At 50.6% G+C, this 14,556-nt stretch overlaps 1 protein-coding gene across 4 annotated transcripts in view; it reads left to right on the top strand.

The window, feature by feature from the left end:
* The window catches only part of ACVR2B (activin A receptor type 2B), a 39,758-nt gene that overhangs the window by 11,006 nt on the left and 14,196 nt on the right, over positions 1–14,556 (top strand). For 3 of the 4 annotated variants that reach the window (XM_023260731.2, XM_006936529.5, XM_045037860.1), the window contains exons 2-7: positions 11,374–11,581; positions 11,982–12,091; positions 12,253–12,404; positions 12,493–12,636; positions 13,177–13,320; positions 13,604–13,752. In XM_023260731.2, coding sequence (XP_023116499.1) covers positions 11,374–11,581; positions 11,982–12,091; positions 12,253–12,404; positions 12,493–12,636; positions 13,177–13,320; positions 13,604–13,752 — 907 coding nt within the window. The remainder of the gene's footprint in view (positions 1–11,373; positions 11,582–11,981; positions 12,092–12,252; positions 12,405–12,492; positions 12,637–13,176; positions 13,321–13,603; positions 13,753–14,556) is intronic. The other variant, XM_006936530.5, reaches the window with a different exon arrangement.

Below are 14,556 nucleotides of genomic sequence, written 5' to 3'. Positions count from 1 at the left end.
TGTACCATGACTGGCTGATCATTGAAAATAAGTAGCCAGCAGAAACATCAACAGTTGAGGCAAACTTGGGTGAGCTCCAGATTGGCATATTGTTATCATATGCATATCATATGCATTATCGTATGCATATTGAATAATAGTGCTTGCTATGATCAAGGAAGTGGGAATTTCAGTCGAGAGCTGTAAAAATGTATAAGAACCGAATGAAAAGTCTGTTACAGATCTGTGTTGCACACTAACAGAAGTTAAGAACTCAGTGGATGATTTTATCAAGAGATTAAGTGAAAGTGGAGAGAGAAGTGGTGAACTGGAAGATAGATCAGAAGATAATACACAGACTAAACCCCTGGAAAGACACAACAATAATACAGAAGAGAGGGAACGACGCAGAGAGGCCGGAGTGAGATGGCCTAAGATCCACAGTCAGGGCCACAGTAATAAAGGGCAGAGAAATAAAAGGTAGAAGTAGAAAAGAACTTTGCAAAATGAATGAAAGACATTAAGCCACAGATTCAGGAAGCCCTACGAGCCTAGATAAGATAAATAAAAATTCCACACCTGTTCTTATGCCAGCCAAATTTCTGAACACCTAGGAGAGAACCTTAAAAAGTAGCCAGAGGAGACAAGGCATTACGATCACAAGAGTAATAGTTATATTGACAACTAACTTCTTAAAAACAGTGGATGCCGGAAGACAGTGGAATGATAACTTTAAATGCTAAAGGCAATAATTGTCAACCTAAACTTGACAAATGAAACTCAAGAATGAAGGTTTCAAGTAAAGAGGGTGTTCTTCAGCCAGAAGGCAAATGATCTAGAGGGGAGGTCAGAGATACAGAAAAGAAGGAAGAACACTGAAAATGATAATATTTGGATGTTCTAAAAGTTCTTTGATTGGCCACCAAGAGGATGAAACTATCTATGAATGTTAGGTTTTGATAAATCAAGGAGGGATGCTGTAATCTCTAGGATAATCACTAAAGGATAGAAAGATGATTCTCGGGGCGCCTGGGTGGCTCAGTCAGTTGAGCATCCGACTTCAGCTCAGGTCATGATCTCACAGTTGGTGGGTTCAAGCCCGTGTTGGGCTCTATGCTGACAGCTCAGAGCCTAGAGCCTGCTTCAGATTCTGTGTCTTCCTCTCTCTCTGCCCCTCCCCTGCTCACACTCTGTCTCTTTCTGTCTCTCAAAAATAAATAAAAATGTTTAAAAAAAAAGAAAGAAAGATAACTTTCAAGCTAATACAGGAGACAAATGGAATAGAGAATTCTCAAAAAGAAAGCAGATTAAGGGAACAAAGAGTAAGAGATAAACAGAACTAATCCCTGATGAATATAAGATGCAAAAATCTTTAAAACATTCACAAATAGAATCCAGCAGTATGTAAAGAAATTATATCATGACCAAGTGTTTTAATCTTAGAAGTGCATAATTGATTTAACAGTTGCAAATCCATGTTAACAGAGCAAAAGAGCCCACAGGATTATCTCAGTAGATGCAGAAAAGGCCTGTAGGGTATAATCTTTAATCAGAGTAAACCAATTTGGAAATGCAAAGGGCCCAGAAGAGCCAAGGCTATCTTGAAGAAAAAGAACGAGGTGCGCCTGTTGGATTTCAGGATTCGTGGTAGAGGTAAAGTAATTAAAATGGGAAGCTTTTGGTGCTAGATAGTTAAATAGGCAGTGGGAGAGAATAGAGAGTCCAGAAATCTGGACTTCTTTAAGCAAAGAAGGAACAACACAGAAATTGGAAAATGGAAGCTTTTCCAGTAAAAGTCAAAGCATTTCAGTTCTTTTGAAGTGCTATTTCATAGAGGTGAGAAATTGTTTCAATATTGGTTATTAGTACCAGTTGATGGGGCTTCAACAGGGGAAGAAGTCATCCCTTTTGGTGTCTTAATGTTACAAAATTTCATCTTGTAACCCTCGAGCTATGTTGACATGGTATATTTATTTCCATTTGTTTACTTTCAACCTGTATTTGTGAATTTTTGGTTTCAGATTATTCAGTTTTAGAATTTTCATCTGGTTCTTTAAAAAAAAAAATTTTTTTTAAACATTTATTTTTGAGAGAGAGAGTAGGGAGGGCAGAGAGGGAGAGAGAGAGACACAGAATCCAAAGCAGGCTCCATGCTGTGAGCTGTCAGCACAGAACCTGACGCGGGGCTCAAACCCACGAACCGTGAGATCATGACCTGAGCTGAAGTTGTACCCTCAACCGACTGAGCCACCCAGGTGCCCCAGGTGACCTTTCTTGGTAGACATTTGTTGTGGGACCTTTTCGGGGCCTTGTTGGGGGACCTGTTTTCCTCCACTGTGCTGGTCTTTGATTTCTTCCCTTTTGTTTTCTCTTTCTAGAACTCCTGTAATTTAGGTGTTGAACTTCCTGGACTGGGCCTCTAGATTCCTGGTCTTTTCTCCTTTTCCTCTTATTTTCTGTATCTTTGTGTGTTTACTTTGTGAGATTTCTTCAATTTTATCTTTTAATCCTTCCGTTGATTTTCATTTCTGCCATATATATGCATTTTTAATTCCTGAGAGCTCTTTCATTCTGTTTTTTTTTTTTTTTAACAATGACATCCTATTTATTTTTCATGGATGTATTGATTTTTGAGCTCTCTGAGGGTATTGATAGAATTTTTGAAGTTATCTTCTCTCTACATGATACGTTTTCTGTAAGTTGGTTAAACCCCGCCTGTGTTTATCTCTCAGGTAAGTGGCTTTGGCTTTCCTAGACCTGTTCATATTTAAGGATGGACCTCAGTACTGATTAAAAAGTGTGAGCTCCTGGGGCGCCTGGGTGGCGCAGTCGGTTAAGCGTCCGACTTCAGCCAGGTCACGATCTCGTGGTCCGTGAGTTCGAGCCCCGCGTCGGGCTCTGGGCTGACGGCTCAGAGCCTGGAGCCTGTTTCCGATTCTGTGTCTCCCTCTCTCTCTGCCCCTCCCCCGTTCATGCTCTGTCTCTCTCTGTCCCAAAAATAAATAAACGTTGAAAAAAAAAAATTTAAAAACTGTGAGCTCCTGAGTAGAATCTGCCAACTGTAGGATGATCTGACCGGGCTGTTTTTGAAGCTGGTCACGTTCTCCTGAGAAGTATCTTCTGCTTTCTGCTTGGGGACTGGTGGGGGAGAGTAGGTAGAGGCCCGGCTGCCAACATCCTAGGAGCCACAGGGGGAGGAGACCTGGAATTTCGTCATTGGCTGTGTTAGCCTGTATTCCTCTTGTTTCAGTATGGTGCCTGTGCCCTCAAATTTTCCTCCTCCTCCCTGTCCAGAGGTTCTTTATTTTATCTTCTTTGGAAAATAACCTACTTTCTGCTGGGTTGGGGGAGGCAGCCCCCAGCCATGGCGAGTGGTGGTGAGCTCTGAGGGTCTGGCCGCCCCTTATACTGTCTTTGGACTCATCTTTACCCCAGACTTAAGAGACATCGGGGGCCACAAATTCCTGAGTGTTGGAGGGTCCTTTGCAGCTTTCTCCACAGCCAGCTCAGGAGTCTGTGTGGTTATTGACCCACTGTGTATCTGTTTTCCATTCAAAATTTCATTTCTGTGGTTCTTTCCTGTCCTCTTTGTCCTCGTGGGTTTATGCCTTCAAAAAAACCTCTGTGCTGTGGTTTTCATGGCATTACGGGAGCGAGTAAAAGTAGTGTTTGTGTCCAGTCCCTCACCTTTATCTGGAAGCTCTCTCTCCAGTGTTCCTCAGAAATGGTGGGGCCTAGATAAAAGCAAGTATTCCAGAGGATGGCCCGGGACCCACGGTTTGTTCTGTGGGAGGGTGGTGCCAGGGACCTGTTTACAGAGTTAAAGCTGGAAGCGAATTCAGGTGACCTGGCTCGATTCCTTGTTCCGAGGCCGGGCTTGTGAAGGCATGTAGAGCTTCTCTTGTCACCCTTAGAAGGTGCTCCTGGACTTACATTTCTGGCAATGGTAGCGAAATAGCCAAACGGCCGGAGAATGTCCTCTTACGAGACGTAGAAATGCCGGGCAAGGTATCATAAATATCCTTTTAAAATGGATATGCATAGCTGCATCTGTAAGAAAGGAAGAGAGGAGCAAGAGGAGGCTGGAAACTAGAGCTGTGCACCTCCGCCTTTAGCTGGTGGGACTTTGCATCTCTGCCTAATTTAGAGATGTGGGTTTGGTTAGCAGTGTGTAAGGCACGAGAGACAAGGTATGAAATGGAGACCGAGGCCCTCAGGTGGTAAAACATCCTTAGGGTTATACCTTCAGTGAAAGTACGGACTAGAAGAAAGATCCTTTTGCTGACACAGGGAGTATATAAGAAAATTGTCTTGACCTGGGTGGATGGGGAGGCAGGTAGTTTCCCTTGAGAATTTACAACCGTAGGCCTGTGCTTACGTGAGCTTGGAGTTGAAATTGGTAGCAACTAGCGTTCTCTGGGAAGCGCGAAGTCGCGAAATTAAAGTGATTCCAGATTGATCATGTCCTAGAAAGTTTGGCATAAGCAAAAACATAAATTATCTTGGGAAGGTCGCCCCCTCTAACTTGGCCTTACGGTATTCTCACAGAAAAGGCCCGATGGACAGAGTAAGCTCTGTGCCCGAAAACGGAATCCAAAATTCCGAGAATCCCAGATTCCAGACATGCAAGGAAACAAGATGCCGTGAGTGAAAATCATCAGAATGACAAGTGGCAGAAATAAATGTTCAAGAAATTCAATTACAGAATTATAAAACAGGGATTTGGAAGTATGACAAAGAACAGAAGTGTCAAAATCAACCCAAGAGATTTCTTGAAAGTAGAAATTCTAGAAGTGGAAAAATGGGTTAATTGAATTTATAAATTAAGTAGAAGAGCTAAATAGCAAATTCGACACAACTAATGAGAGAATTAATAAATTGGAATTCTCTATAATGGTGTCTAGACACAGAATTGGAAAATACGAAGGCAGGGTTAAAATAATGGGTAGAAAAGGAAAGTCTAATACACTTTAATAGGAATTTCAGAATCATAGAGTAGGGAGATTCAGTACTCAAATTGATAAAAGTCAAGGATTTTTCAGAATTGAAAATAGAGGAGAATCATCAGATTAAAAGCATGTTTTTCCAAGCAGTGTAATAAACACAGACACATATCTCATAATGAAACCGCAAAGAGAAGATCTAAGAAAGTGGCCAGAGGGAAAAGACAGAGTATCTACAAAGTTAAATTAATAGCAGATTTTTCAGCAACAATAGTATAAATCAGAAGACAGTTGAATAATATTTTCAACTCAGCCTAAAAGTTTATGTTCTTCTAAACTGTCAGTTAGGAAAGGGGCAAATTAACATTTTCAGAAAAGCATACAAAGGCTTCTCTACCAAAAGATCTTTACTGAAGAAGGATGTTCTTTTGGAAGGACAGTGGTCCCAGAAGGAAGAGCAGAGAAGGAGGAGGGTTGGCTGAGCAGACAAGCTGACAAATGTATGGACAGATAAGAAAATACTGAGTGTATAAAACACAGATAATATCTGCTTTGGGAAGCAGATAAGAAGAACAACGGTAGATTAAATATTTAATACAAATGTTATGTTAAACTAAGTGTAATTGGAAGGAGGTAGTTAGGGTTAGAACAGTTAAGTTCTTACGAGGGATGGTAGAGATGTTGATTAACTTCAGGTTTTTAGCATAAACAGTATACAGTAAAGTTTAAAGCCTGGCTTGTATTAGAATAGAGCATTACTCTCAGACCAGAAGTGGCTGAGATATGGAATTAAAAAAGATAATCCAAAGGGGGTAGCAGTGGAGAAAAAACAGGTAGACATAGCAGTAATCATGACTGTAATGGTACTCAAATCTAGGTCAAAGACAATGCTAAATTTAACTGGAAAAAAAAAGATACAGGAAGATTTAAAATAAAAGAAAAAGATAAATTCAGAAAATAGTAACCACAGGAAATGTCGTATAGCTATGTTAGTTAGCATCAGATCAAATAGCATTTTTGGTAAAGAGCAAACGAACAAATGAAGAGGGTTACTATATAGTTCGAAAAGTTTTATTACCAAGAGTGTATAAGAACTTATACAACTCCTAGGAAAAGCACCCCAACAGAAAGATGGGAAAGGATGTGAACAGGCATTTCTCAGAAGCAGAAACAAAAAGATGATTGGTTTCATAAATAATCAGGAAATGGGGATCAAAACTGTAATACACCATTTCATACTGACCGTGCGAGCAAATATCAGGGGGTGAGGGTGTAGCTCAGTGGGGCTGTAGTCTCCTGGGAACATAAATTGGCACATCCAGATTGGTACTTTGGAGAACAGTTTGACAGTGTCTAATGAGTTGAAGATGATCATACCCTGTGACCCAGCATCTCTGACATACACCCTAAATGCCTCCCTCACATGAGCACAAGAAAACACAGAAGAGGAGTCAAGAGGCTTCATGGTGGCGGTAATCAAATAAGCACCTCTTCTAAATAACCTAGAAGCTCATCAAGAGGATGGGTACGTAAGTTGTGGTGACGTCATACGGTGGACTGTATGCGCCGGGAACACATGCATTGCGGAGCTACGGGGGAGGCCACAGGGCATGTACCGTTGAGCCAGGCTGCCTGGGTTCGAAACCTGGTTTTGGCCCTCGATAATATCTTGGGTAAGGTGCTTCACCTCTTGGTGCCTCAGTTCAGCGTTAAATTACTGTTTGTAAAATGCTTGGTGTAGTGCCTGCTGCGTGTTTGTTAAATAAATGTGTATCGATGTGGATGGCTCACAAATAAATGGGTCAGGGCAAAAAAGCAAATGAATCAGAAATTGTTTGGCTACTGGAAACCCACTCGAGTTCTTCTCGTGTAAAAGTTCAAAGATAAAAGGTACACACATTTTGGATTCTTTTCTGTCCCACTCTGCGTATGTGCCACTCCACGGTGGGTGCACACTCCAGCGTGTGTGTGTGTGTGTGTGTGTGTGTGTGTGTGTGTGTGTCCGTGTGTCTCTCTCTCAAGCTCCAGCCTCCCTCCTTGCACCTCCCTTTCCTCCCTTCTAGGTTCTTAGTCCCCACACCCTGGCCATTCTTACTGTGGTTGTGGGGGAGGTGGAGTAATGAACTTGGATACCAGATAAGGTCACCTAACCTTCAGGTGTCTGAGCCCTTCTTGGCTCCTCTGGAAGAACCTGTTGGGGCAGCAAGTGGCTCCTCTGGAAGAACCTGTTGGGGCAGCAAGTGCTCAGCTAACTGCAGGGTTGCCTTCTGAGGAGGGCAGGGCTAGGGGAGCCTAAGACAGGAGCCTCCCGGGAAGGGAGCCTGGCCGCTGGCTAGGGGAAGGCTGCCTCTTCTCTCTGGACGGACCTGGAGTCTGGACCGTGAGGGAGGGCACCGGGCATGCCTCACTTGGCCACCTGTCAGGCACGCGGGCTTCTGGGAGGAGGGTGCACCTTGGCATGTTGACGGCCAGCTGGGGTCTGAAGTGGACGTGGTGAGTGACACCCCTTTCTCTCTGGTCTGTAATGCCCACGTGATCGGGGCTGGGCACCTACTCCCTGGGGAGGGTGGGGTGCTGTGGAAGGGCTGCAGGAGCCAAGCGTGGAGCTCAGCAGGTTGTTGGTTGCTGGGGTTTGAAGTTCCCTGGGAGATGGGCCGGATGCACCCCAAGCCCAGAGCTCAGGGAACCCCAGGCGAGGCGTGGCCACTCTAGCTTCACAGCCTCCCACTGAGGCTCTGCCTAAATCGCCCTCGTTTTTCTGTCCTTCTGTCATTCTTCCTTCCTGTAGTGCTTCGAGTCCTCATAGGCAGGATCCTGGTAGGATTTCCCCTGCTTCCCCTCAGCACATACTGGGCTGTGTGCAAGGCCAGCTGGCCTGGGAAACACCTTCGGTGCTTGTCCTCGAGTGTCAAAACTGGTCTGTTTAGGTTAAGCTCCCGGAATGTAGGAATGGAATCTGTGCTTTTTTGTTTTTTTGTTTTTTTGTTTTTCTCAGTGGTGGCGTGTGTCCAGGGGTGGGGTTTCTCTGCCCACCTGGACTGAGAACTTGGGGAGGACCGCGGTCTTTCCAACAAGGTGGAGGCCCCTGGGAGGGAACCTAGGGAATGCTTGTTGGGGGACACTGCTACTTGCATACGTGGTGCCTTTGGGGGCCAGAAGTCGGTTTGGCTGGGGCTCAGGGATGGGACGAACCACTTGCCTTGGTATCTCGGAGGTAGGCTGCCCTCAGGGCCCCTGGGTATGGGGGTACTGCAGACGCCCCATCTTGGGAGCACGGCTTCCTCTCCTGCTGGGATGGGTGAGTGGGTGGGGGTCAGGGGAGCCTCCTGTGCACGGGTGCCCTGGCCCTGTGAGCAAGCGCGGGCAGGAACTCTGTGTCTATTAAAAGGCAGAGGCTGCCTTGTGTTTGGAGCGTTGCCAGAGGCTATAAATAGCTGAGTGTGTGCAGAAGCAGAGCAGCAGGGAGGAAGGGGGAGGCCCTGGGTTTCCAGCTGGCAGCGAGCTTGGGTGTGGTATGGGAGGGGCACGGAGTCTCCCAGCCTCCCCAGGTCTTCCTTGGGCTCTGAATGCAGAGCTCCTAGAGGTGTAGGCGTGTGAGCCCTCTGGGGGACTTGTGCTGTGAAGGATTGTCACAGGCAGCAGGAAGGGCTGTCGCTGCTAATACAACAGCTAATGTGCCAGGCATGATCCTAACTACCTTTAAAATGTATTAACTCGTTTGACTCTGGAATAGCCCTAGGAATTAGGTGGGCTCATCATCCCCTTTTCACACATGAGGAAACAGAGGCATAGGGGTAGATTGGTAACTTACCCAGGGTCACACAGCCCGGAAGTATCCGAGCTAGGATTTGGACAAAGTCGGCCAGCTCGAGGCTGCCTTACTCTCAGTTGTCTGTAGGAGGAGCTGGTCAGATGGGGGTCCAGTTATATCCTGAACCCCTGAGCCTTAAGATTTGGAGTTCCCAGCCCTGTCCACTTGGGTCCTGCCCATGGTAAAGGCCGGAGGAGTCCCTACTTGGTGAGTGGCCTTGAAGAGAGGAGCTGGGCCAGCCTTAGGCCATTGTCAGTGTCTTGGCTCCTAGGCTTGCAGAGGGGCTTGGTGCGATTGTCTGCATGGAGATGGTAACTCCCCTGAGGACTCTAGAGCTTGGGCTGCGGTCTGAGGCCATGCCTCCTGTTGTCCCTGCCCTTCGAAATCCTGCCCTAGCCAGGTGACAGCTGTGTCCTTCTGTCTGTTCGTTGGTCCTTCCACCCATCCATCATGTGTCCGGAACTAGTTCTTGACTGAAGGTAGTCAAGCCTTCTGCTTTCATCAGCCTTGCAGCCTCATGGGGGAAAGCTGACATTTAAAAAGCAATTGTCAAGTACATTTATAGTGTCTTATTTTATTTTACATGAGAGTGTGCGTGCGTGCACATGGGTGGGGGGTGGGGTGGGGCAGAGGGTGAGAGAGAGAATCTTCAGCAGACTGCATGCTCAGCACGAAGCCAGATGCAGGGCTCCATCCCACGACCCTGGGATCATGACCTGAGCCCAAATCGAGAGTCGGAGGGTCAAGCGACTGAGCTACGCAGGTGCCCTGAGAAGAGCCAGAATTTAAAGAAGGTGAGGAGGATCTTGCAGTCAGAGGTAGCCCTGGTGCTAAGCCCAGAAGCTGAGAGTATTTAGGAGGCTGGCAGAGCCGTGTGCCGGCAGTGGGGGAAGCAAGATTGAGGGGTGGCTGGCACGCCTATCCGCAGCTCACTCCATCCTTTCAGCTTCTCCCCTTAAACCTTATACGCTCGATGAAGGGCTTGGCTGGGGAAAACCAGCGTGCACCCCCACAGAAGCCCCTTTGTAGACCCCGAGGCCTTTCCTGTGGACCATGCTGGGTCTCAGCTGCCTGGGTAGTTGGGAGACCACTCTTTTCCTTCTTACAAGTGTCCTTGGATGCTCAGGGGTGCGCGGGTGGCTCAGTCGGTTCAGCGTCCGACTCTTGGTTTCAGCTCAGGTCATGAGCTCGCGTTCATGAGCTGTGCATGCAGCTCACACTGAGCACGGAGCCTGCTTGGGACTCTCCCTCTTTCTGCCCCTCCCCTGCTCGCGCGCTCTCTCTCTCTCTCTCTCAATAAATATACATATAAAACAAAACAAAAAACATAAATTAAAAATAAAAATAAAAAGGCTAAGTGTCCTTGGGTGCCCAGAGCCATGGCTAGACATTGGCTTTCTGATAGGATGACATTCCGAGCCCTTGGGTCCTCCTACCTGGAGCTTCGAGATTTGCTGCTTGCCCCTGGCCTCTAGAAGGAGACTCTTGTCACTGCAGAGAGATGCAGAAGGGGCGGGGTGACTAGAGAATGACCACTCCTGCGGTGGGGGGGGGGGTCCCTTACTGCCTGACAGCCAGTCATTGTCCTCCCTGGGTGCACTGTTTGCTCACGATGGCCAGTATAGGGGTGTGAGGGAGGCTTCGGGCTTTTGCACTCTCGGCACTTAGCTCTTCAGCCGGGGTTGGAGTTGGGGTGGGGTCTTCTCTCCTTGGCCCTTCCAGCCAGCCTTTCAGGCTGATGGTGAAAAGGGCTCCTGGCTGCTGGTGGGCTGGCTGACTGTCCTTCCATGGGGGTGACTCTGACCCTTCCTTCCTCCTTCCTGGGGTGGGAATACCAGTTAGGGGTGGCATCATCAGGTCCCTGGCCCACAGTAAGCCCAAGAAGAGTGGAGAGGTTAGTGGATGCTTGGTGCTGGTTTCCTCTCGGACGTCTGTGTGGCTTTTGACAGTGAGGTTGATCATGGGTGCCCCGTAAAGGCACTCCCAAACGGAGTTCTGGAGAGCTCTTCGGCTCAGGTGTCAGGTCTAGGGGCCATACATAATCCCTTTCCTTCTTCCTCCTTCCTCCTTCCCATTACAGGGCCTGGGGGCAGTGGGGCAGATTTGAGGACTGGAATGAGCTTGCTTGGGGGAGGGATGGTGAGAAAGGTAGATTGGGTGAATGTTTGAGGCCATGTTTGAAGGAAAGAAGTATTTGAAGGGGCAGTTGGGGGTGGAAGTGCCTGGCCACCCGGCTGGCACTCATGCCAGGGGTGGAAGAGGGCATGGAATGCTGGGGGTGCTCACAGGGGTCTTCAGGGGCCAAGCCCAGCTGGGGGCCAGCCCTTCTTCTGCTTGTGGTGACTCTGGGAGCCTTACCCTGAGCACGCCGGCCTCATTCTTAGGATCTTCTCCTGCCCTGTTGAGCACCAGCTGTTGTTGCTGGGTGCAGGAGGGACACCGGACTGGAGGGTCCTTACTTTCCATTCAGTCTGGTTGGTGTGTGTGCGTGTGTGTGTGTGGGGGGGGGTAGGGGGGGGCGGGCATCCGGCTGACACCGCTCACCACCCAGCCTCCCTCCGGGTGGCCCGGGGCCCAGGACCGGTGCAGGGGCGTGTGGACCGCGCGGCCGTTCTCTCACCCGTCGCCTTCGGGGCACAGGTTCCGGGCGTGGAGAGGCCGAGACCCGGGAGTGCATTTACTACAACGCCAACTGGGAGCTGGAGCGCACCAACCAGAGCGGCCTGGAGCGCTGCGAGGGCGAGCAGGACAAGCGGCTGCACTGCTACGCCTCCTGGCGCAACAGCTCGGGCACCATCGAGCTCGTCAAGAAGGGCTGCTGGCTGGACGACTTCAACTGCTATGACAGGTGCGCTGGAGCCCGGCCTCCCCTACCCCCAGTCCCGCCGGAGCCCTCCTGTTGCTGCAGGGCTCACTGGGCCTCGGGACGTCTGTGAAGGCGAGCCTGGCATTTAAGGGTAGGGGGAGACAAGGGCCCCTCCAGACAGCGTGGGCACGTAGGGATGCCGCCTGGGTCCTCGCTTCCCCGCGGCTGTTTTGCCTGCCTCCGTCTGAAGGAGGGCTCTTCGCCGTGGCCCCTTGGCTATTCCTGCTCGACTTTGGGCCCCACTTTAGGGCAGGTGGGTTCACGCTGTCCCCTGATGGTTCTCCGTGAGCTTTTCTGTCTGTGGGGAGGGGTCGGCTGCGTGGGCCCCGGTGAGCTGCGTGTCCCTCCTCTGAGGGGTATCTGGGAAACTGTGTGCCTCCAGGCAGGAGTGTGTGGCCACCGAGGAGAACCCCCAGGTGTACTTCTGCTGCTGTGAAGGCAACTTCTGCAACGAGCGCTTCACCCACTTGCCAGAGGCTGGGGGCCCAGAAGGTGAGGGCCGCGGGAGGGCAGGCTGGGGCCTCTCCTTGGCCCTGGAGCTCTCGTCTCAGCTCCCGAGTTCGGTGGGGGAGTGACCGCGGGGCTCTCTGGTCTGGCCCCCGAGGCGTGTGGGTGGGCGGGCTGTGTGACACAGGGCTCCGTGTGTCCCCCAGTCACGTACGAGCCACCCCCGACAGCCCCCACCCTGCTCACGGTGCTGGCCTACTCGCTGCTGCCCATTGGGGGCCTCTCCCTCATCGTCTTGCTGGCCTTCTGGATGTACCGGCATCGCAAGCCCCCCTACGGCCACGTGGACATCCACGAGGTGAGACGGGGCTGGCGCCGGGCAGGGCAGGGCAGGGGTAGAGGTGGGGTGGCAGGCCAGACCCTGTTAAATCCTCGATCTCCCCCAGGACCCTGGGCCTCCACCTCCGTCCCCTCTGGTGGGCCTGAAGCCACTGCAGCTGCTGGAGATCAAGGCCCGGGGGCGCTTTGGTTGTGTCTGGAAGGCACAACTCATGAATGACTTTGTGGCTGTCAAGATCTTCCCGCTCCAGGTGAGTGTTTGAGGGACTCCCAAGTCATCCACTGCTGTGGCTTGAGCTACCCCGCCCCAGGGCAGTCCGGGCCCGTGCAGGTGGGACGAGAGACAGGTGGGCCCCATTGAAATGTTCTCGCGGGGTCAGGGTAGAGCTTTGCAAAACCTCGATCCGTTCTGGTTTGCGGGGGTTTGTTCTTGACATCAGGTTCTGCTTAGAGGCGTTGGACACCAGGCTTACCCCAGCAGTTGCCCAGGACACTTAGCAAAGTGAGGCCTGGCTCTGCATCTCGTGTGGTGGGTGACACTGGGCCACTCGCTCCCCTCCCTGGGCTTCGGTGGCCGTGTTTGCAAAGGAGGTGCTAGCCCCGAGCGATCTCAGGGATCACTGTTGGCCGGTGCTCTGGGCCCAGCCCGGTCCTGGTCTTCCGCCCGCCTCCTTTACGGAGCCGAGGCAGGGAGGGAGGGAGGGAGGGTGGGTACGCGGATGGCGTGGGGGTGGCAGTTCTGCCGCAGGGCGGTGTGGCCGCAGTGGAGTTCAGCTGCATCCCTGCCCTAGGACAAGCAGTCATGGCAGAGCGAACGGGAGATCTTCAGCACACCCGGCATGAAGCATGAGAACCTGCTGCAGTTCATCGCCGCCGAGAAGCGAGGCTCCAGCCTTGAGGTGGAGCTGTGGCTCATCACAGCTTTCCATGACAAGGTGAGTCGTGCCTGCGGACGGGGGCTCCCGAGACGAGGTGGCCTTCCGCCGTAAGGCGACCCTTCGTAAGTGCAGACATAAGAACTCCCGCCCCCCGAACCCCTCTTGGCCTCACACACCTTCCGTGTCAGTCCCAGCCTCCCGAGGAGAGCAGCCTGCTGCTGCTGGTCCACTGAGACCCTCCTCCCAGGGCCGGGCCGGGCCGGGCCGGGCCGGGCCGGGCCGGGCTGGGTCCTGTTGTGTACCCAGAACCCGTGCCCCAGTTCTGTGCTGTCTCCTCTAGGGCTCCCTCACGGATTACCTCAAGGGGAACATCATCACGTGGAACGAACTGTGTCACGTGGCAGAGACCATGTCAAGAGGCCTCTCATACCTTCACGAGGATGTGCCCTGGTGCCGTGGCGAGGGCCACAAGCCGTCTATTGCCCACAGGTACCTGGGTCAGCAGTTGCCTTTCCTGTGCTTGGTCTGGAGCTGCAGAGAGGGCTGGAGGGTGAAAGCAGGGCCTGGGGTTGGGGTGGGGAGTCTCAGTTTCATAAAGGTGCTTAGCTGCTCTGTGATGGGCCCACTTGCCCCTTCCCCTGCCTTCCACCCGTGTCCTGGGCCTGGCGTGGCCTTGAGGGTGGTTTTCTTTTGCCCTCTGGTGGCCACATGAGGGAATGCTGACTCCGTTACTTTGGTTGGAGGGTTGGTTCAGCAGTTCTCAGACTTTTTGGTTCGGATATCTTTACGTCCTTTTTTTTTTCTTTTTTAAATGTTGATTTATTTCTCTTGAGAGAGCGCAAGCGGGAGAGTAGCAGAGAGAGAGAGAGAGAGAGAGAAACAGAGGGAGGGAATCCCAAGCAGGCTTCTCACTATTAGTGCAGAGCCTGACATGGGGCTCGATCTCATGACCTGTGAAATCATGACCTGAGCTGAAATCAAGAGTCGGATACTTAACTGACTGAGCCACCCAGGCAGCCCTAGGATCTCTTTATATTCTTAAAAAAAAAAAAAAAAAACTGTGTGTGTGTGTGTGTGTGTGTGTGTGTGTGTGTGTGTGTGTGTGTTTATTTTTTTGAGGGAGAGAAAGAGAGAGAGACAGACAGACAGTAAGCTGGGGAGGGGCAGAGAGAGAGGGAGAGAGAAATCCCAAGCAGGCTCTGTGCTTTCAGCACAGAGCCTGACGTGGGGCTTGAACCCACGAACTGTGAGCTTATGACCTGAGCTGAAAGCAAGAGTCGGGTGCCCAACCGA

This window comes from Felis catus, chromosome C2, assembly GCF_018350175.1.
Source record: "Felis catus isolate Fca126 chromosome C2, F.catus_Fca126_mat1.0, whole genome shotgun sequence".
Lineage (NCBI taxonomy): Eukaryota > Metazoa > Chordata > Mammalia > Carnivora > Felidae > Felis > Felis catus.
The sequence above is the reverse complement of the archived record's forward strand: the minus strand, read 5'-3'. Positions and strand labels throughout refer to the sequence as shown.